The sequence below is a fragment of the Onychomys torridus genome, chromosome 8, assembly GCF_903995425.1.
Source record: "Onychomys torridus chromosome 8, mOncTor1.1, whole genome shotgun sequence".
NCBI classification, from domain to species: domain Eukaryota; kingdom Metazoa; phylum Chordata; class Mammalia; order Rodentia; family Cricetidae; genus Onychomys; species Onychomys torridus.
The window spans coordinates 66,066,577-66,087,557 of NC_050450.1; the positions used below are offsets into that span (position 1 = coordinate 66,066,577).

Consider the following 20,981-nt stretch of genomic DNA (forward strand, 5'->3'; position numbering starts at 1 on the left):
GAGGCAGATGGATCTCCGAGCTCAAGGCCAGCCCTGGTTTGCAGAGAGAGTTCCAGGAGAGCCAGGGCTACACAAAGAACCCCTGTCTCGAAAGACCAAAATAAATAAATTATATTAAATAAACCGTCTTTCAATGTAGCTGTGTCCCCGCCACCATGGTGTTTGAACTTGTTCTGCTCCTCTCCCAAGCTGGGCTCTGGACTCGAGGGGTGGGGGTGGGGAGGCTTGTGTGTGTCAGACAGACTCTCAGAGCCTCAAGGGCTTTCGCTGACCAAGCTACTGAGAGCCTTTTCCCACCTTGGGGTGTAGCTTTGGAAGTGCCCTCTTGGATTTAGCCAGTTGGCGTCGTCCAGAAGGGACTTGTGCGCACCTCTGCAGAGGCACTCTGGGAAGCGGCAGCCACCAAGATTCAGTTCCAATCTTTGAACAGCAGCTCTATCCTGACCAAGGTGAATGTCCAGTGCCTGCCTTGTGTAGAACTTCCAAACATTTAGCACGTCCCTCTGGTGTCTTCCCTGGACAGTGCAGCTCAGCCCCTTCCAGATCTGCCCGCAGCCTTCAGCGGCTAGAGCGGACAGAATCTCCAGGCAAGACCTCTGGGACAGGGCTTCCAGGGTCTCGGAGCCCATCGCGGACAATCCCCGGGCAGCGCCGGGCTCCCCCTTGGCTCGGGGTCTGGCGGCGCGCCCGGGCGTTGGGCCGGCGGGTGTCTATCCTGCCAGTCGCCAGGAGGGGGCGCCCTTCGGTCCGCTCGACCCGCGCGGGCGCGGGGGGGCGGCGCTGCGCTGCGCCGTGCTGCGCTCCAGCCGGGACCCGGCCGGGGCCGCTGGATGCCGCGTCTCCGCTCCTGCTGCCTGCCGGGCGGGCTCCGGCGGCCGGTGAGTGCGGGGCAGTCCGGCGGTGGTGAGCCGGGCCCGGGAGGGTGGCGTGGTGGGCTCGGGCCGGCCGGCGGGGCCCGCGGGCTCCTGCTCCTCCCCTGTCCCCTGGAAGCGGCGGCCCGGGCTCTAGGCTCTGTCCTTGGCGGCGCCGCGGGGCTGGACAGCCCGGGTCGGGGCCGATCGGGAGCGGCGGGCAGGGAAAGCGCGGGGCCCGTGCTGGCAGGCTGGGCGCAGGAGGCAGGGTAAGGGTGGCCTTTGGCTTGGGAGGGACGGAAGGTTTAGAGGACCCCGGTGGCCCAGAGCTGCGGGATGGGGGCTGCAGCCTCGGGACTGGGTCGGGGGGCGTCTCTGGGCTAGGCCCGAGACCCCCGAGTGAAGCGAGCGGATGAGGCACTGAGGAAGACAGCGAGGAGAGCGAGCACCTCCGCCCAGTCCTTTATCCCTGCCAGCGGCCTTCACCCTTTCACTGCCAGGCCGACAGCGGGCTCCTCTCCAAGGAGCAGCTGCTAGACAGCTGGCATAACAATGGAGACCCCGCTCCCCGGGCCCCCTCCTCTTGGGACAGATGATGGGGGCGGGTGGACGAGTGTCAGGCTCGGGGGATTAGCAGTGCAGGCTGCCCCGCGTTGTAACTGGTTGCCCACTTTACCTTTCCCTGCAGGGGGTGGGGTGTGTGTGGGAAGGTAGGGCAGCTTGCCCCAGGCCTCTGGGAGAGAGCCCCGACGCCCCGCCCTGCGAACCTGCCATGCCAGTTGTTCCGCCAATGGAAGGGGAGGTGGCAGGGTCAGGTGCCCCCCGCCCTTCCCTGGGCTGGAGGCACACAGGTTGGTACCCAGCCTGACCCAGGGAGTGGGTCACACTCCTGGAAGAGATAAGGCCTGCCGGGACACACCGCAGGTTGGGGCTTTGTTGTGGGGGTGTCGCCCCGTGGCAAGGCACATGTGTCCTCCTGATTAGTTGGAAAGGCTGCTGCCAGAATGAGCTAGAGGTGGCTGGAGGTGGGAAGGGAGGGCAGCCAACTTGGTTTTTGTATTCATTTTGCCTAGTCTGTTAGATGTGTTTGTGAGCCTCGTAGCGTGTGGAGAGGGCAGAGAGGCATTTCCTGGAAGGGGCTCTCCTGTAGGGCCTTCCTGCCCTCAGGGAGTCCTCCAAATAATAGAATTAGGATCCTTCTCCCTTCCTCACTAATGCCCTGGCTTGTTTGCATAGGCTGACTTTTCCTCTCTGTGTCCCTGACTATCTGTGGTTGAGGAGACCCTGAAAGCTCCCCTCTGGTAGGTAGCTGAGCAAGTACATATTGGAAAGAAGGTTAAGTTCACCCCAGGACTAAGAGCAGGGCCACTCTAGCAGATGATGAATCCAGAGGACGCTGATTCAGGCTGCCTTGGCTTATGCTCACCAAATCTGGAGCCTTTTCCTTGAGCAGGTTGGTGTCCTGTTGCCATGGCAATAGGTCTGGCTAAACTGTGCGCCCACCCTTTCTTCTGGTTCTGGGGCTACTTTCTATTTGGGGATATTGAAAGTTGCTCTTCTGATGTCTCCGGCTTCCTGACAGGCCTTGTTGGGTCTTTCTCAAAGGGCTGCCTCCTCAGCTTCCCCTCTGTCCTTTCATGAGGAGGCTTTCCAGGAAGCATCTTCCTGGTTATTGGACAAGACTTGGTTGGTTATATATAGCCTTGGGTGGAGGTGTGCTTGGCTACTGGGGAATCGAGGATATTGGGAATGGAGCCTCAATTCCAGGAAAACAATGGCTTTGGTGTGAGTTGTTATGTTGCAGGCTTAGGAGACTGAGGAAGGGTTGTAGCCAGGGGAAGGGGGAGGGAGGAGGAAGGTCACAGGCTATGGACACTTCCTCCGAGAGCTTGGACTTTGGATAGCTGACTACCGGATACCCGGCATCTGAGTATTTAACTTGTTTGCTCTCTCCTGGCCTGGCTCAGGTCCCAGCTTGTATGTCTGAAGGCTTCTTCCTCAGAAGCCCTCATCCCATGGATGGTGCCCCCTTCCCGACTCCAGGGCTGTCTGGGCTTATTGCCCAGATCCCCTTCAGTGGCTTCTCCCTGAAAGGGGCATGTGTTTAGGGTTCCCCAGAAGCACGTATTTGAAGGTGAACTGGGTGGGGCAGAACTGGGCATTACGTGCAAAGGGAATCCACCCTGCTGGGGTGGAGCAGGGAGTCGGGACTCCGGAAGTCTTCATCCAAACTTAGTGTGTCAAAGGAGTTCAGGACAGCAGGGCTGTTCTTGCTCCTTCAAACCACAGTTCTGTCCCTAGCCTCTGGAGTGGGCACCACAGCCTAGAAGTAGAGCATCTATGTGAGTCCTGGTGTGGAGGGTAAAGCTGAAGGGCTGGGCTCCACTGTGCGTTTTGATTGACAGCTTCTCCCAGGACTCATGACCTGCTGGATGAAGTTGTAAGGTTGTGCTTTGGGTTCTGTCCTGGCCGCTCTAAGATCTGTACACCTTATCTTAGCCAAGTCATCACTCACCCCAGCTCTACTGAGGCCTTTTATTATTATTTTTATTTAAACATTTTCTGGGGTAGCCAGAATTAGGGGGTGCAGAGCAGTCAAGTTTGGAGCTGAAGAGGTTGGAGTGGGTGGTGACTCTCCAGTTCCCCCGCTTGCCTCTGTTCCCTCCCTTGTGGAGGTAGGATTTGTGTGGCTTGTAAATGATACACACTCCCCTGACATTTCGGTTTAGACAAACAGGGGTTTCAAGTTGTAGACTGAGGATTTTACAGGGCTCAAGGGCGGGTTTCTCTTTTTGCAAAGTACTTCATCACCTTTGAGAATATATACATATATATTCTCTGGTATTCAGAGAGATGTTGGTGTTGGGTTCAAGGTCACACAGCAAGCCGGAGACAGAGAAGGATTCGAACCTGTATTTTGTAGTAGAACAGAATTTCTCTCAGGCAGAGGTTAGGGGCCAAGTCCGTGCTGTCAGACCCTTGAAGATTTTACAGCTGGAAGACCCGAGGCTGGAAAGGAGATGCCCCTTGCTCAAGGTCACACAGAAGGGGTGGATGGCCTGCGGGGCAATGGCAGGGCTGGGCTGCGGGCAGGAGGCGCTGGAGGCTGAGGTGACAGTTGGACAGGCCAGGCTGGAACTCGGGCATCCTCCCGCCCTGGTCTTCCCTGGCTGGCAGCTTACTGCTTCTTTCCCGGGTGGGTTCCGCAGCAGCAGGCGGTGCGGGGCTGCAGATGCTGCTGCTGCTGCTACTGCTGCTGCTGCTGCTGCTGCTGCTGCTGCTGCTGTGCGGGCTGGCTGGCAGAGAAAGGCCGCGGGCGGGCCGCGGGGCCACCGGGCTGCTCTGGGCGGGCCGGCTGATGTCATGTGAGAAGCGTGCACACCTGGAGCCAGATAAGCTCCGTGTGACCTGGCTGTGAGTCACGCGGCACTGCGGAGCTCAGCAGAACCCGCGGGCGCGGCGGGCGGGCGCGGGCCAGGTCAGCCCGCGCGACCCTGGACACTGCCTGGCCGGCAGCTTCGCAAGCCGGCCTGGGGAGGGGGGGCCTCGGCTGGAGGGAACCGTGGCTCCCGAGGTCAGAGGCCAAGGGAGAGAGGCCGGTCCCCTCGGGAAGGCATTTCCTTTGTATTTATTTGTGAGTGTGGCGAGGGGTGGGGGCTGGGGGACTGACCTGAGGGTCCATCCACGGCAGCCGAGTCAAGGCCTCCGTCTGGGGAGCTAATGCTGTAGGAGTTTCCTTTCCGCGGGGTTTCTTCTTTGCCCGCGGCGGGATGGTCCATTTAACTCTGTCCTCCAACTACAGAACGCCACTAAAAGTTTTTGACGACAAGAAGGCAAGCCTTATACTGACCATGGCAAATCCTGTTTACAGCTTTGGTACCGGAGGATCGCTCACTACCTTGTCAAGACTCCTTTTTTCATTTTTTGAGATGGCCACCCTCCCGGTCTCCGACTCTGGAGTCAGACCTTTTGTTTTTGGTGTAGCGCTGGTAATGCAAACCCAGGCCTGTCGCAGGTGCTGGCCAAAACCTTTACCGTAGCTATAGGCAAGCTCTGCAGAGCTCTTAAAGGCTTGTTATGTGGATATGTAGAGAGTGTTAGATGTTACATCAAAATATAATTTAACATACTTATTTTTATGTTTTCTGTAGAAAATAAAGGATGCAGAAAAGTAGAAGAAAAGTTGATTAAAATCCCATTGCACTCAATTCCCTTGCCCATACATACTCATCTACCAGCTGAATGTTCATGCCTGGCGGCAGTGGTGCACGCCTTTAATCCCAGCACTTGGGAGGCAGAGGCAGGAGGATCTCTGTGAGTTTGAGGCCAGCCTGGTCTCCAAAGCGAGTTCCAGGAAAGGCACAATGCAATGCTACACAGAGAAACCCTGTCTGGGGGGGGGGGGGGAGAGCACTGGCTTCTCTTCCAGGGGCCCAAGTTCAGCTCATAACCACTTTTTGTTGTTGTTGTTGTTTTCCTTTTTTTTTTGAGACAGGGTTTCTCTGTGAAACAGTCCTGACTATCCTGGAACTCACTCTGTAGACCAGGCTGGCCTTGAACTCAGAGATCCATCTGCCTCTGCCTCCCGAGGGCTGGGATTAAAGGCGTGTGCTACCAGGGTGCAGATTCATAACCACTTGTAACAACAGCTCCAGTGACTGGTCACCCTCTTCTGGCTTTTTCATGTACCTGTGCACACATGGTGTTACTCAAGCAGACATACACATACACATAAAACTTAAAATAATTGGACAAAAACATATATATAAGTAATTTCATAGGCACCGCCACTTGCCCTACTAGAAAATCATGCCAGGGCTCACTCCCACAGTATGTGCACTAAAATTGAATGACCCAGGGATTAGCATGGCTCCTGGCATGGACCACATACAAATTCATGAAGCAGTTCCTGAGTCCCCCCACCCCCATACACACACACACACACACACACACACCCCGCCCTCAGACACGGTTTTTCTGTGTACCCTGGCTGTCCTGGAATTTGCTCTATAGACCAGGCCATCCTCAAACTCAGAGATCTGCCTGCCCCTGCCTCCCAAGGGCTGGGATTAAAGGCGTGCGCCACCACTGCCAGGCTAGTTTAGCAGTTCCTAATTTTATAATAAAAGTGGCCTGGCCTTTTTGATAGTCAAAAGGAAAGAAATTCTGGGGCCGGCGAGAAGCCTCCGCAGGTAGAGGACTTGCACCAAGACTGTCGGCCTGAGTTCCGCGTTTGACCCCTTGAGCCTACATCGTGGAAAGAGAAATGGCGACTCCAAGTTGTCCTCTGACCTCCACCTGTGCTGTCTGATCCACTCCTAGAATAAATACATGGAATTAAAATTTTTAAAGAAATCCCATCAGTTTGTACTTTAGTCAACATATACGAGAGTCTGTTTCCCATGCCCTAGCTGATACTGCTCTTGAAGCTTTCTATTAAACTAAGTAGAAAGAACTACGTGCTTGTGTCACATGTCTGTGACTATTACAGAAGCTGAATGCTGTGCTTTTTTGCCAGCTTTTGTGTCTCTGCATCTGTGAATTTCCTGTCTATATTCTTAGCAGTAGCTATGGAGGACTCCAGACTCAAGCCAGTAGACCCATCTGGCCACGTGCTCACTGGCTTGACTTCACACCTTTGGGCCTTACTGTCTATATACAAAGGTCTAGAGCAGGACGGTAGTAGTGTATACTTTTATTAAGCCCAGCACTCAGGAGGCAGAGGCTCTGTGAGTTCGAGGCCAGCCCGGTTGGTCTACAGATTGAGTTCGGGACAGACAAGGCTACACAGAGAAACCCTGTCTCAAGAAACTAAAACAAAACAGAAACAAAGGTCTGGACTTAATTTAGTTACATTTGTGCTGGTTTGTGCACTTTCAATACTAAAGGCAAAGATTATGCCTTGGGAGCTAGAAGCAGGAGGCTCTGTTGTTCAGGGTCAATCCTGCTGTATGCTGAATTTGAGGCTAGCTCAGCCTGCCCATTCCAAAATAAAAAATGCTTTGCATCTGTTAGATATCATTAATTACAAAAATAATTAGCGTGTGTGTTTGGGGGAAGTATCTGATATGCTATGGCACACATGCAGAGATTGGAGAACAACTTTGGGAGTTAAGTCTCTCCTACTCTTCCAGGGGTCCGGGGATAATTCAAGGCATCAGGCTTGCATTTCAGGTGAGAAATGCCTTTAGCTCTTGGACTCTCTTGGTAGCCCTTTGGTGCCGTTCTTGAGAGCTTTCCTATGTGGCTAGGCATTGTAGGAACATCTCTATGTACACAGGATATAGTAAATGATACCTATAGGTATTTCATTTCCACTCCTTTTGTGGTAGGTACTATTATTTTGTTCATCTTACAAACGAGGAAAAGGAAGCGTTCAGGGTCTCTAAGTGACTTACCCCAAACAGCATAGATATTAAATTTTGTTCTTACGTCTTTACCTGGATCCAAAGTCTGAGCTCTTTACTAGTCCATTTGTTTTTATATCATTTGTATTTAGTAGGTGCTTAGTTCATACATTCTTTTCAACCCAGAGATTGGCAAATACTCAGAAAAGTTCAAAGATTTTTCCCCTACCCCAACTCCTAGAGTCTACAATGACTGTTCCTCATTCTTGTTCTGTCGAATCATTTTTAACCCTTTTCATCCATGAAGTTGTATGAAAAATTTCACACATCTCAAAGTAAGTCAAAGCTATCAGTATGCCCCACTCCAAATCCTGTAGCAAATATTCACTAACTAGAATTTGATATTTGTTTACAGGTTTGTTTTGTTTTGTTTTGTTTTGTTTTGTTTTTGTATGAGATACAGTCTCACAGTGTAGCCCTGGCTGTCCTGGAACTCAATCTGTAGACCAGACTGGCCTTAATCTCAGAGATTCACTTGCCTTTGCCTCCCAAGTGCTGGGGTGCTGGGATCAATGGCATGTGTCACAGTGCCCAGCAGCGCTCTCTCTCTCTCTCTCTCTCTCTCTCTCTCTCTCTCTCTCTCTAGTAAATATTTATGCTCAAACAAATGCACTGATTTTACAGCACATTATCTGATAACAACTGGCAAATCCATAAACTTGTCACCTCATACTTCTATGAACATACATGGCTTGATGATTACTCCAGAAAGTCCCTTCATGCCCTTTCTCATACATTCCTGACCTCTAGGCCCCAAGGATAATCGCTGCTCTGGCCTTTCTCTCCACAGGTTAGTTTTGGTTGCAATAAGTAGATTCCTACCACCAGGTATACTGTGGTCCGTGCCTGTCAACCCAGTACTCGGAGGATCAGAGATTCAGGGTCATCCTTAGCTACACAGTGAGTTTAAGTCCAGCTTGGTCTATATGAGATCTTGTCTTAAAAGAGGAAAAAGAAAAAAAAATAGAATCAACCAGAGTGGTGGAGGTGCACGCCTTTAATCCCAGCACTTGGGAGGCAGAGGCATGTGAATCTGTGAATTCCAGGCCAGATGGGTCTACAGAGCCAGTTCCAGGACAGCCAAGGCTACACAGAGACCCCATCAAAACAACAAACAAACAGAATCATATTAATGTGTACGCTTTTGTGTTAGTGGTTTCTTTCCTGCCTGTTTCAAATGTTTTTGAGATTTGTTCTGTTACGTGAGTAGTATTCCGTTTTGTGGATATGTAAACTGTTTGTTCTTGTGCTTTGGGCTAATGGAGGCACATTTGAGTGGAGTGCTCCTTGCCTTCAAGAGACTCACTGTCCTCAAATGACATAGCAGCTGAGCTGACAGTGTCCTCGGAGACAGGAGGGTCAAGGTAACTTAGGGACATACTTACCTTTCCTCCAGTCAATTAGAAAAAGCTTCCTGGTCAGGGGAGTCAGAGAAAGAAGTCAGGATGATTGTAAGGCTAAAGTCACTGGAAGGAAGGGAGAGGGCAAGAGAGGAAGGGGCGGGGCGGGAGAACTGTAACCAGAATGAGGATCTGGGAGATGGTGGTTTCGAGCTCTGGAGGTTTTCATCCGAGGACAGGGCGGCCGCTGGCAAGTCCCAGGACTCTGAGAAGGGTATGGAACCCAGCTCTTCAGTGTACTGAGCAAGGCTGAGGAAGGAGTACAGCAGCAGCGGTAGCTGCCCTGCAAATTCCGTTCAGGGGAGGGAGGGTGTAGAGTCAGGTAGTGGTAGACACATGGCTCAGCAGAGACTTGATCCGCAGCCAGGCCCGACCGCATGGGGCTGGCTGTGGGGAAAGGCTGCCTTGTGAGCTATGCAGATAATAGTCACAGGGCAGGAGTGGTAAGAGACTCACGGCGCAGCCTCTTAAAGCCTCCGGCTTGCCGTGAGAGGAGTGTCTTTGGCAGAAAGTTAATAGCTAACTTGTGTCCACAAGACACTTGGACTGCTGGAGTTTTAGAGCTGGGAGAGGTCTAGATCATTTAGTTCAGCCTTGAACAAAGTGACAGGTTCAAGGTCCCCTGGAGATCTGTGGTAAATCTGAGCCTAGGGACAAGATCCTTGACGGTTTTAGTCAGAGCTATCCCCTGTGGTGTGGTCTGGTCCTGTCTGTTGTGGTGACAGTGAGGGACAAGTTACCAATGAGAGAGGGGTTTACATGAACTTACTTTGAAGGGACTTTTCCAGCTCAAAGATTCTAGAGTCTTTTGTTTGTTTGTTTTTTTGAGACAGGGTTTCTCTGTGTTGATTTGGAGCCTGTCCAGGAACTCTCTCTGTAGCCCAGGCTGGCCTTGAACTCACAGAGATCCTCTACCTCTCAAGTGCTGGCATCAAAGGCGTGTGCCACCACCACCTGGCAGATTCTAGAATCTTGGGACTGTTTTCCGTTGATAGCGCTCAGTTATCTAACCTCCAGCGAAGCCAGGATTGGGTAAGGACAGCTTGGTTGACAGTTGGTTCTCTGTGGCTAAGGTCTCCTTGTTTGTCCCCTCTTAAGTCCCCAAGTGTTCTCCAGGTATCCCGGAGCTGTCCTCTAAATTAGTCCGTTAGGGCTGTGTGGGTGGTGACCAGCCAGAGATCCCACAGCCTAGTGTAGGATGGATCTATGCCTTACTCCGTCAGCACTGGGCCCCACACTTTCTGCCCACTGAGTCCAGACGCAGCTGACCAGGAATGCTCCTGATTGGTTCTTTTAGGGGTCTATGTTTCCTATCTTCCAGCTCCCAGGGGCTGACTGTTCATTGGAACATTTTGAAGCAAAAATTTCAGTTTTACCAAGGAGAAACTGAAACTTGAGGAGCAGGAGAGATAGCTTAGTTGGTAAAGGGCTTGCCATGTAAACATGAGTACTTGAGTTCCTTCCCCAGGACTCAGGTTTAAAAACAAACAAAGAAAACCAAACCAAACCAAACGAGCAAGTGGGGCATGGTGGTGGTACAGACTGTAACCCCAGGGCTGGGGAGCAGAGACAGGTGGGTCCCTGGGATTCAGTGGCCTGCCAGTGTAGTGGACTCTGTGAGCTCCAGGCTAGTGAGAGACCCTGCCTGAGGTTGACCTCTGGTTTCCATCTGCACAAGCACACCCACACCTATGTGCACCAGTGCACACACAGAGAAACTGTGGTCAGAGAGGGAAATGGGTTCTTACTACAACAGTTATAAGGAGTTAGTGGCCAAACCAGATTTCTTACCCCCACGAATACGTTCTGTCCTGGTTTGCCTTCTTTTGACTTGATAAATACCATGACCAAAAACAATCTGGAGAGGAAAGGGTTTTCAGAATTCCTCCTGAAGGGAAGTCAGGTCAGGAACTCAAGGCAGGAACTGAGGCAGAAGCCATGGAGGAGTGTTGCTTACTGGCTTTCTCCTCATAGCTTGCTCAGTCTGCTTATACCTCCTGGGACATCCTGTCTAGGAGTGGCATTGCCCACAGTTAATGGAGAAGGTGCCCACAGGTTTGTCTGATGAGGGGCATTCTCTCAATTGATTCTCCTCTTCCCAGATAACTCTAGCTTGGGTCAAGCTGACAAAAAACTAACCAGGCCACAGTCTATGGCTAGAGTTCCCTGGACTGAACATCTGAAATGTAGTCTATCTGAATTGAATTGTGCTCTAAATGTAAAGGCCATACCAGAATTTTATTGTTTGTTTGTTTGTTTGTTTTGAGACAAAACAGAACTAAATATGGAAAAATGAATATAAAGTATTTCAACATTTTTATGAAGACTACATGTTGAGATGACAACAGTTTGGATATATATTTTTAAAGATGTATTTATTAATTATGTATACAGTGTTCTGTCTGCATGTGTCCCTGTACTCTAGAAGAGGGCACCAGGTCTTACTATAGATGGTTGTGAGCCACCATGTGGGTGCTGGGAATTGAACTCAGGTCCTCTGGAAGAGCAGCCAGTGCTCTTAACCTCTGAGCCATCTCTCCAGCTCCCAGTTTGGATATATTATATCAAATGAAATGCATTATTAAACTGAAGTTCATCTAGTTTTTTTGAAACAAGGTTTCTATTTCCTGTTCAAATTGGCCTCAAATTTAAGATTGTCTCAGCCTTTCCAAGTAGTTAGAATTGTAGGTATGTGTCACCCTACCCAAATCCACCTATTTCTTCCTCTTTGTTATTTATTTTATGTGTATGGGTGTTTTACTTGCATGTATATGTGTGCACCACATGTGTGCCTGGTGCCTGTGGAGGCCAGAAATGGCCATTGAGTCTCTTGGAACTGGAGTTACAGATGATTGTGAACTGCCATGTGTGTACTGGGGTCAAACCCGGGTCCTCCTGGAGAGCGGCCAGTGCTCTTAACTGCTGAGCAGCTCTCCAGCCCCTTCACTTGTTTCTTTTTATCTTTTTAAATATGGCTACTTGAAAAATTAAAGAAAGTCTGTACACATATATGTATTAATTTGGATTTTTTTAAACCTTTCTAGAGCTTTATTGAGAGAGAGAAGAGTGGGAGAGAGGGAGAGAGGGGGAGAGAGAGACAGAGAGACAGAGAGACTGTGCAGAGGGAGGAAAGAGAGAAGGGCTAATTTGGATTTTATTTCATATAGATAGTACCGCTTTAGACGGAAGATCTGCCAGAGACCACATGGATCAGGGTGATTTGCAGAGATGATGAAGAAATTGGGCAGTACACAGGAGTGTACTTGGGAGTTCTGGTCCTGATGCCTTCCTGGGCACTGAACCTTGGTTGGTGAGGGTTGGTCCCTCTCAGTGGAATGGGGATACTGCAGGACTTTGCCTGGCTGTGGGGGGTGGGGTAGAGAGGAAATGCCTGTCCAGGGCCTGGCAATAGGCCATTACTGGAGGGGGTAAGCTCATAGATCCTCTGTCTGGAATTCAGAGGGGAGGCTTTCATGGAAAGAGAAAAATTACAGTTAATTTCTAATTAGATGGTATGGCCTACTTCTGTTTTGTGTTCCCTGCTGGTTAGAACAGGAATGGCTCTCTGAGCTCCACCCTCCAGGTTTTTCTTAGTTCTGCCCCCAATTGGGTGTGCGGGGGAGTAGGGTAGGATGGGACTGTAGGTGCTCACATCCTGGAGCTGGGCCTTTCTCTGGGGCCACCACAACTTTCTTCTCTAGGCTATATTTAGGTGTTGGTCTGGGGAAAAGGATGTGAGTTTTTCAGGATCCTGTTTATCTAGCTGACCCCACCCCCCCCCCACCTCACAACTGTCTGTCCTGTGTACAGTCTGGGATTTCCCCTTCCTTCTCTCCCTGCTTTACTTTGGGCACCCAGGGCCGGAGAAGGGACACAGTGGTATTGCCACTCAGTTCATGGGTATGCTTAACTTCCTAAGCGCATTTTTTTCTCATTTGTGAAGCAGACACGAAGACACATACTTTGCAGGGATGCTGTGAGGATTGAATAGGAAGGAGTGTATGTGTGTGTGTGTGTGTGTGTGTGTGTGTGTGTGTGTGTGTGAAGTTCCTGATAAGAGACATCAAATAATACTGGGTCCCAGATGCTGGAAAGATGGCTCAGTGGCTAAAAGCACTTGTTTTTGCAAAGGACCTGGATTCAGTTCCCAGCATCCTTTTGGGGGCCTCACAACTGTCTGTCACTCCAGTACCAGGTTCACAACTGTCTGTCACTCCAGTACCAGAGATCTAACACCCTTCTGGTCTTTTTTGGCACTGAATATACATGTGCATATACAGGCAGGCAGGCAGGACACCAACATTGTTTTAAAAAGTTGGACCCTTCAAGGTCTTTGAGCTAAGGCTGCTGCTCTGGGGATACCAGGCACAGGAGAGAGCCCAGTCACATGGGATGTCCATTGCTTCAGTGGACATGCTGGTGGGGAGGTGATGTTGCAGAATTCCTTCTGTTTGCTTTTGTGTTCTGTTTTTTATTTGGGTTCCAGGTTGGTACAGGTCTTTCTGTAAGTCAAGTCTCTCCAGGTACACCTACACTTTGGTCTAAAGAGTGAAGTGAAGTTAGATAAAATTATGTAAATCAGAGTGTCTGGTACATCATTAGCGCTCCGTGAGGGGCAACTGGTTTATCAGTCTCAGCTGCTTCTGTCTGAACTAGAAAAGACTGAATAGCTTTTCTCTATTTCTACTTACAGCTGCAAGGTGGGGTCCAAAGACGCTGTGTTAACCACCCATAATCCGCTAGGGGTACAACCCCTAAAAACAGCACACCCACCATGTTTAATCTCATGAAGAAAGATAAGGACAAAGATGGCGGGCGGAAAGAGAAGAAGGAGAAAAAGGAGAAGAAGGAGCGGATGTCAGCCGCAGAACTGCGGAGCCTGGAAGAGATGAGCATGCGCCGTGGCTTCTTCAACCTGAACCGGTCCTCCAAGCGTGAATCCAAGACACGCCTGGAAATCTCCAACCCCATCCCTATCAAGGTGGCCAGCGGCTCTGACCTGCACCTGACTGACATTGACTCTGACAGCAATCGGGGCAGCATCATCCTGGACTCAGGCCACCTGAGCACAGCCAGCTCCAGTGATGACCTCAAGGGTGAGGAAGGCAGCTTCCGGGGCTCTGTGCTGCAGCGGGCGGCCAAGTTCGGCTCACTGGCCAAGCAGAACTCTCAGATGATTGTCAAACGTTTTTCCTTCTCCCAACGGAGCCGGGATGAGAGTGCCTCAGAGACCTCCACCCCTTCAGAGCACTCAGCAGCCCCGTCACCTCAGGTAGAGGTGAGGACGCTTGAGGGACAGCTAATGCAGCATCCTGGGCTAGGTGGCCCTCGACCAGGACCGCGGTCTCGAGTCCCTGAGCTGGTGACTAAAAGATACCCAGCTGACCTCCGTCTCCCTGCTGTGGTGACCCCGCCACCTCCCGCTCTCCGGGAGCTGGAGTTGCAGCGCCGACCCACGGGAGACTTTGGCTTCTCTCTTCGGCGCACAACCATGCTGGACCGGGCCCCTGAGGGTCAGGCCTATCGACGGGTGGTTCACTTTGCAGAGCCAGGTGCGGGCACCAAGGACCTGGCCTTGGGGCTAGTGCCAGGAGATCGACTGGTAGAGATTAATGGACAAAATGTGGAGAATAAGTCCAGAGATGAAATTGTGGAGATGATCCGGCAGTCTGGGGACAGTGTACGGCTCAAGGTACAGCCCATCCCAGAGCTTAGTGAGCTGAGCCGGAGCTGGCTACGGACTGGCGAGGAGGGGCACCGCAGGGAGCCGGCTGATGTGAGTGCTTCCCTGGGCATCAGGGGTGAGCAGGGAGTGGGCATGTGAGCATCTCCGGTTGGTGTACCCAAGTGGGTGATTGAGGGTACCCAGAACTGTGAGCAGAGCTTGGCAAGTGAGGAAATGGAAAGCTGGGCCAGTAGGGAGGCACCAGCCCCAGGAGAGGGTTCCCCGTACTAGATACTCATTGAAATCACACCTTTGCTTCTTCTGTGCCTTGTCAAGATGCTGGAGGCCATTCCCCAACAGTTCAGTGGGACTCAGCCCTCAGCGATCCAGCTGGGCCTCCTGCTCTGATGTTCCTGTATCCTGCTGGAGGCCCTTGGGTCTCCTGAACTTCCGCTGCTTCCCAGACACTATCAGGAGGAGTGAGATGCCATGGGTAGTTGGTGAAGAAGTATTCAGCTTAGGGGCATGGGTACCATATTTCCTGAGCCCTAAATTGGAGGTTGATAGATACCACCTCCGGATCTGAGAGTATGTGAGCATCGAAGTATAGGAAGTCCAGTGGTGGTGGCAGCGGCGGCGCACGCCTTTAATCCCAGCACTTGGGAGACAGAGGCAGGCGGATCTCTGTGAGTTCGAGGCCAGCCTGGTCTACAGAGTGAGTTCCAGGACAGTCAAGGCTACACAGAGAAACCTTGTTGGGGGGGGGGGGGATAGGAAGTCCATGTTATTTAGATCTCAGAGGTAAAAACAATATGATAAATGATTTAAAATCGTGGCGATCTGGGGGTGTAGCTGTTATGGTTGCAGTTCTGGGGGAGTCAGGTCGGAAAGAAACTGTAAACCATGATTGTAGTTTAGATTTACCTACACTGCAGAGACAGCTTGCATCCTGACTGTCCCCGAGCCCTACCAGCTGTGATCTCCATGAAAAACCCCAGTAGAAGGCATGAGAGCAGAAATTCAGAGCAGAAATTCAGAGCAAATGCATGGGTACGTCTCTGTGGAGCATCAAGACTTCTGACCTCAGGGATCTTTTGGTGCAGGGGGAGTGGAAGAACTTTTAATGTCCTGTGTAGACATGGTGTGTGAAGGACAAGGTGGCCTTTAGTCATTGTTCTTGTCCAGCTGTGTGTTTCAGGATAGTCCAGATCTATGCCCTGCAGCTTGAGCAGTGCATGACCTGCCTGGGACCTTTCCAGCGCTAAGTGACTAGCCAGATGTGCCAAAGTCAGAAAAGGGAGGAAGCAGGGAGGAAGCAGGCAGAGCCCAGCTCCCAGTGACGGGGAGCAGGATGCTGGGGATGATGGCTCAGTCTTACAGTATGCTGTGTCCAGAGGAGGCTGAGAGTGGCAGGTCAGACCTAGGTGGACACACTGGACTTGTGTTCCAGGCCTTCCTTTATACTGGAACTGGTTGGGTTTAGGCAGCTTTGCAGGAGGGAGGTTAGTGGCTAGGAGGGTGCCTATGTGGAATCCAGAGAGGAACCTGGACTTCTTCATTCTGGAGATACACACTGAGGGCCAGATAGCTCAGCAGGTACATGTACTTAGCTTGCAAGGATAGCATAGCAGTCTTGAGATTGGTTCTCAGATCCCAGAGAAGGAGAGAACCGACTTCTCAAAAGTGACCTCTGACCTCCACATGCATGCCTGTACTCATACACACGCACTAAAAATAAGAAGAAATGCAAGAGGATGCTAGAGAGATGCTCGGTAGTTAAAAGCACTTGTTGCTCTTGCAGAGGACCCGGGTCCGGTTCCCGGCACCCACATGGTAGCTCACAACCAAACATAACTCCAGCTCCAGGGGATCCAAAGCCCTCTTCTGGTTTCCTGGGGCACCAGGAATACTGAGGTACATATACATACATGCAGGCAAAATGCTCATACATCATACACAAATAAATAAATCTTAAAAAAATATAAGAAAAAGGCCAGGTGCCGTGGTGCATGCCTGTAATCCCCACACACTTGGGACACAGAGGCAGGCGGATCTCTGTGCATTTGAAGCCAGCTTGGTCTACATAGTGAGTTCTAGGACAGCCAGGGCTATGTGGAGAGACCCTGTCTCAAAAACAAAAACAAAAACAGACCAACAAAACAGAGAGAGAGAGCGCCATACACACTGAGCATCTTCTCTGCCTTGTTCACCCAGCTATGCTGAATTCAAGAGACGGTGATTTAAGGGACGAAGTGAAAGAGAATCATTTTATCTCAGATCCAAGGTTACAGTAATGCTGCCATGCTTGTCTAGCTTCTCCTCTGCCGATACTGCTTTTAACAGATGGAATTTTCTTCTTCAAGCATGAATCCCCCAGAGTATTGTTGCCAGCTCCCTGCCGAACCACAGCCAGGCCTCTGGGGCCCTGAGCCTGGCATCCCAGATGCCGCTACGTTTACTCTTTATAGTTCAGGGACCATCCGGTATCTCTCATTTCCCAGCCACCTTCCCTTCCCAGCTAGCTGCTGCTACCCCATCCCCAGGGAAGAGGATGCTTGGAAGACGCTGGTAGCATCCACCTTGCAGCTGGTATGCCCGAAGTCCGGCTTTCTCTGGCCCCCATGGGACAAGCCTGGCTGGTGCCCAGAGGACAATTTCCCCAGACTTTAGCCTAGCAGATCTGACAGAGGACACCATAGGGAACCCCGTGCCTATGTGACTTCTGAAGCAATGCAACAGCACAGTAAGACACAGGGGGCTGAAAGAACCTCTGTATCTTCTCCCAGTCGGTAGTAGTGAGGACTCATGCAGAAGCCGAGGAGCATGGTAAGCCCAGCATTTCCAGCTTGAGCTTGCTGATGCTCCTGGAGCCTCAGCTTATCTTCTCTTCTTCCCACTCCAGCCTCTGCTCCTCGTCTTGGCAATAGTTCAACCCCACTTCCAAGCCAAGAGTCTCCCCGCATCCTCGAGCCTCTCTGGGTGGGGTACCACGATGACAGGAGCTCCATAGGGACAGCTACTGGCAGCCACCCTGCCCATCAGGTCATCCATCAACTGTGTCCACACGCGGCCTGCCTCCAGGGAACTCCGAGGGAGTTGACTAGCCATCTGTTCTCTCCCCCACACAGATGGGGGCCTGAGGCCTGGATTCTTTGTGGTCTGTTTTGAAGGCCCTGGGGGAGAGACAACTTTTGGGATTCCCCCCTCACAAGGTGTAAGCAGAATTTGCAAACCCTTTTCATCTGTCCTGTAGCTACTAGATGAGTGCCGTTGAAGGGGGTGAGGGAGACTTGGGGTCTGAGTGACAGAAATCACTCAGAAGTCCTGGGAGAAGCACCCAGTTCTCGTGCCACTGACACCTGTCCTCCATTAAATAGACACCTGTTTGAGGAGCCTGGCTTGGGCTTTGCCAGTTTCCAAACTTCTCTGAGCCATTAACTCATTCCCCCCAAAAAGAGAGAAGTCTGATTAAGGGCCAGGCACAGTGCTGGGCATGAGGGGGTTAAGTAAGTAAACTATGACCTTGAGGAAGCGCAGCCCTGGATGCAGATGTGCCCCGGAGCGTCATAGCTGCTTTAGCATAAGGCTGGGCACGTGCAGGGCAGCATGGGAAGGAGGAAGTGGCCAAGTCTGATCCTAGGAAAGGTGGCAGTCAGCACAGGCCACCTTTGTGGAAGTGACCCTTGATTCTATAGAGAAGTGTCTGTTCTAACGTCGCAGAGATTCAGAAGGTTAGATTGGATAAGCAGCGACACCCAGCAACTGTCCTCCTGGGATCTCTGGGAAAGGCAGAGCTGGAGGCGAGCAGCTTAGCCCAGGGCGCTGTCCTCTGTGGGTCTTTATAGAAGATGAGCATGTTTATGGTTGAAGGTGAGCTGGCTCATGTGAGACTTTGGGAAGTTAGTATCACCCCCAACTCCCCCCCCCCCCCATCCTCCACCCCTACCACTACCACCCCTACCTCCACCCCTCCCCATCCCCACCCCCCTCCACTACCATCACCACCACCTCCACCCCCCCACCCTCCCCACTATCACCCCCACTATTACCACCCCTCCCCCCCACTACCTCCACCACCATCATCACCACCACCACCACCTCCACCACCACCCTGCCCAGTCTGTTAAGCCATCCAAGGATGCAGCTTCCTCATTCCTGCTCTCCAATACTTCCTTCTGGTACAGTTTTCTATCTAAGAGGGTTCCCAGGCTTTTGCCTAAGCTTTCTCTTGAAGATGGCCAGCAGCGGCTGGGCTATCGCAGAGCATTGCTTAGCTTGGGGTAAGTCCCAGGTGTTATCCCGGCACTGAAGTAAATAAATGAACAAACAAATAAACAAGTCAGCAGAAGGAAGAGGCATGGGGTGTTCCGAATCCTTATCCAGGTTTCTGTAGTGGAGACTCATGGGAGACTGGCTGGCCAGGGTTGCCTGTGTCTGGGAAGAGGGCTCCAGAGTCCCTTTGGCTGTTGTGGAAGTTCAAGACTCCTGGGTGGAAATGGTGTGAACCATTAACCTTGTCAATGAGGTTCCAGGTGCCATCAGGAATGGGACCCGCAGGGTTCCAAGGACAGCTTGGAAACTGTGCAGCTTCCAGGGTCTCCAGGCCAGCTGCTGAGCACTGGCCTTGCTGGGGGTGGGGATGTGGCAGGGGTGGAGCTGCATCGGGTCTGATGGTGCTTCTGTTCTTAATTTTCCCCCCAAATGATCCCTAGAGGACTTCTGAGACTTTTGTTTGTTTGTTTGTTTGTTTGTTTTAGACAGGACATTTTTATTTCATTTTATGTCAAAGCTTCAGGCCCCTCTGGCATCAGTCTTACCACGTGAGGGCCCAAACTAAGTTCTTTTGGTAATGAAGGGCCAGTGGGCAGGGGTCAAAAGTACAAGAAGTGGTGAGTGAAAGGTCCTGTGAGTGCTTGGGGTTCACCAGCCTGCATCTAGGGTCCCGGAGCAGAGCAGTGAGCGAGGCTAGCTCCGTTCAGCCAGGTCTCCTTCTCTGTCTTTAGAGGCACCATTCTTCTGCTTCCTGTGGTGAAGGGCAGTTCCAGAGTGCTCTGGTCATGCAGCCCGTGGGTGGTGGGCACAGTGCCTAGGCCACATTGAACGGGGTGTGGGTACATGCCCTGGTCAATGGTTGTTTTTGTAGGCGCAGCTCGGCATGGGGGCAGGGTCTTGAAAGTAGCTTGCTCTGAGCCACCCAGGACACTGCCCTCTGCCCTCTGCTTCCTTCTAATCTCTTATTTACATTGAAATGGTTCTGGAAAATACCAGATAGGCAAGCACCCTGACTGGGGGTGGCTGGGGAGTGGGGTGAAGGGGTGTGTGTGTGGCGGGTGGGAATGCAAGTATTTTAAAAATGCTGCAAATCTCTACAGCGTTTCCCAGAAACCACAAGCATGTTCTCTGCCTGCCAGCAGGGTTCCCGCCACCCCACTGCACCGAGCAGCTAGATTCTCCCGGCGAAGCCTGGAGTGGAAGTCAGCATGGTGGGGGGGCAATGGGGATCCACGACCCAGTCTAGGTAGGGGCTCCTCTCCTGCCAGGATAGGACGTCTGGCGCCTCCATTGTTAGTCCTGTGGTACGGAAGTGCCCCAGGCACCAGGCAAGTCTGTGGGCACCTACTGTGTCAGATAGGCATGGTTTTCATGGTTTCCTTGTCCCCCGTTGAGCAGTTTGGGGGGGGGGCGGGGCAGGGGGGACAGCCGATACCAGCTCCCGGATGGTGGTTGGCAACAGCCTTGGAGCTGTTAAATACAGAGGACAGCGTCGGCACACTTAGTTTTCAGTTGGCTGCAGTTGGGTTGGGAGACTATTTCCTTAGACCTGGGTCACCACTCTGAGTCCCTTAATCCCCTGCCATATGTCTCTCAGCAGCAGACTATGGCCTTCAGCCTTGGCTGGCTCAGCCTCCACTTTGCATGGACTCTGGCCCCAGGAAGAATATGTGGTGGCCAGTCCAGTGTGGATGTGGGGGCAGATGGGCTCCCTAGTGGCAATGACTGGATCTAGATAAGAGGACACGGAGCAGAAAAGCCTTGATGACAGGTGAGGCTGTCAGCCTCACTTATAAACTCACTGCAGACCTGATCCCCCGGATGCCCCCAGCCTGGAACCTTTCTCCTTCCTGGTCTTTCTGCCATGAAGGAAGGAGGAGCTAAGGTGACCATCCTGTCCTGCGGAAGGGTGTGACTGGTGTTCTCAGTTGTCCTGAGAGCCCACTGGAGCAATGAACAGCAGGGAGTAGTCAGTGTGACTGGAGACTGAGGACTTAACAGATGAAGGGGAGCTGAGGAACCTCCAGAAGGGTTAGGACAGCTGCCTTTGGCAGGTTAGGGTGTGGTCTCCCAGCTGCCCTTGCAGACCCTGGATCTAGGAGGCATGGACTTTGCCTTTCTCACCTTTTGGCCCATCCTCCATATTCTCCTCCGAACTTCTGACAATGGCAGGCCCTCAGCATTGCACAGGGCTGTGCACTGTTAATTCTTTTGTGTGGATTGTGGGAGGAGTGGAAGGAGTAGGGCCAGTGGAGAGCCCATCGGGTGGGTGTCCAACCCTGAGGTTCTCATTGGTTCCTAATCTGGAATTCTGGGGCACTCCTCTTGTCCACAGTACTTTGCCCTGCATGCCGCATGCACCCAGGCACATTTCCGCAAGTTTGAA

At 51.9% G+C, this 20,981-nt stretch overlaps 1 protein-coding gene across 15 annotated transcripts in view; it reads left to right on the forward strand.

Moving 5' to 3' along the window:
- The first annotated feature begins 756 nt into the window (after nucleotides 1-756).
- The window catches only part of Myo18a (myosin XVIIIA), a 100,997-nt gene continuing 80,772 nt past the window's right edge, over nucleotides 757-20,981 (forward strand). For all 15 annotated transcript variants that reach the window (XM_036197298.1, XM_036197300.1, XM_036197299.1 and 12 more), the window contains exons 1-2: nucleotides 757-878; nucleotides 13,352-14,434. In XM_036197298.1, coding sequence (XP_036053191.1) covers nucleotides 13,433-14,434 — 1,002 coding nt within the window. In that variant the 5' untranslated portion in view covers nucleotides 757-878; nucleotides 13,352-13,432. The remainder of the gene's footprint in view (nucleotides 879-13,351; nucleotides 14,435-20,981) is intronic.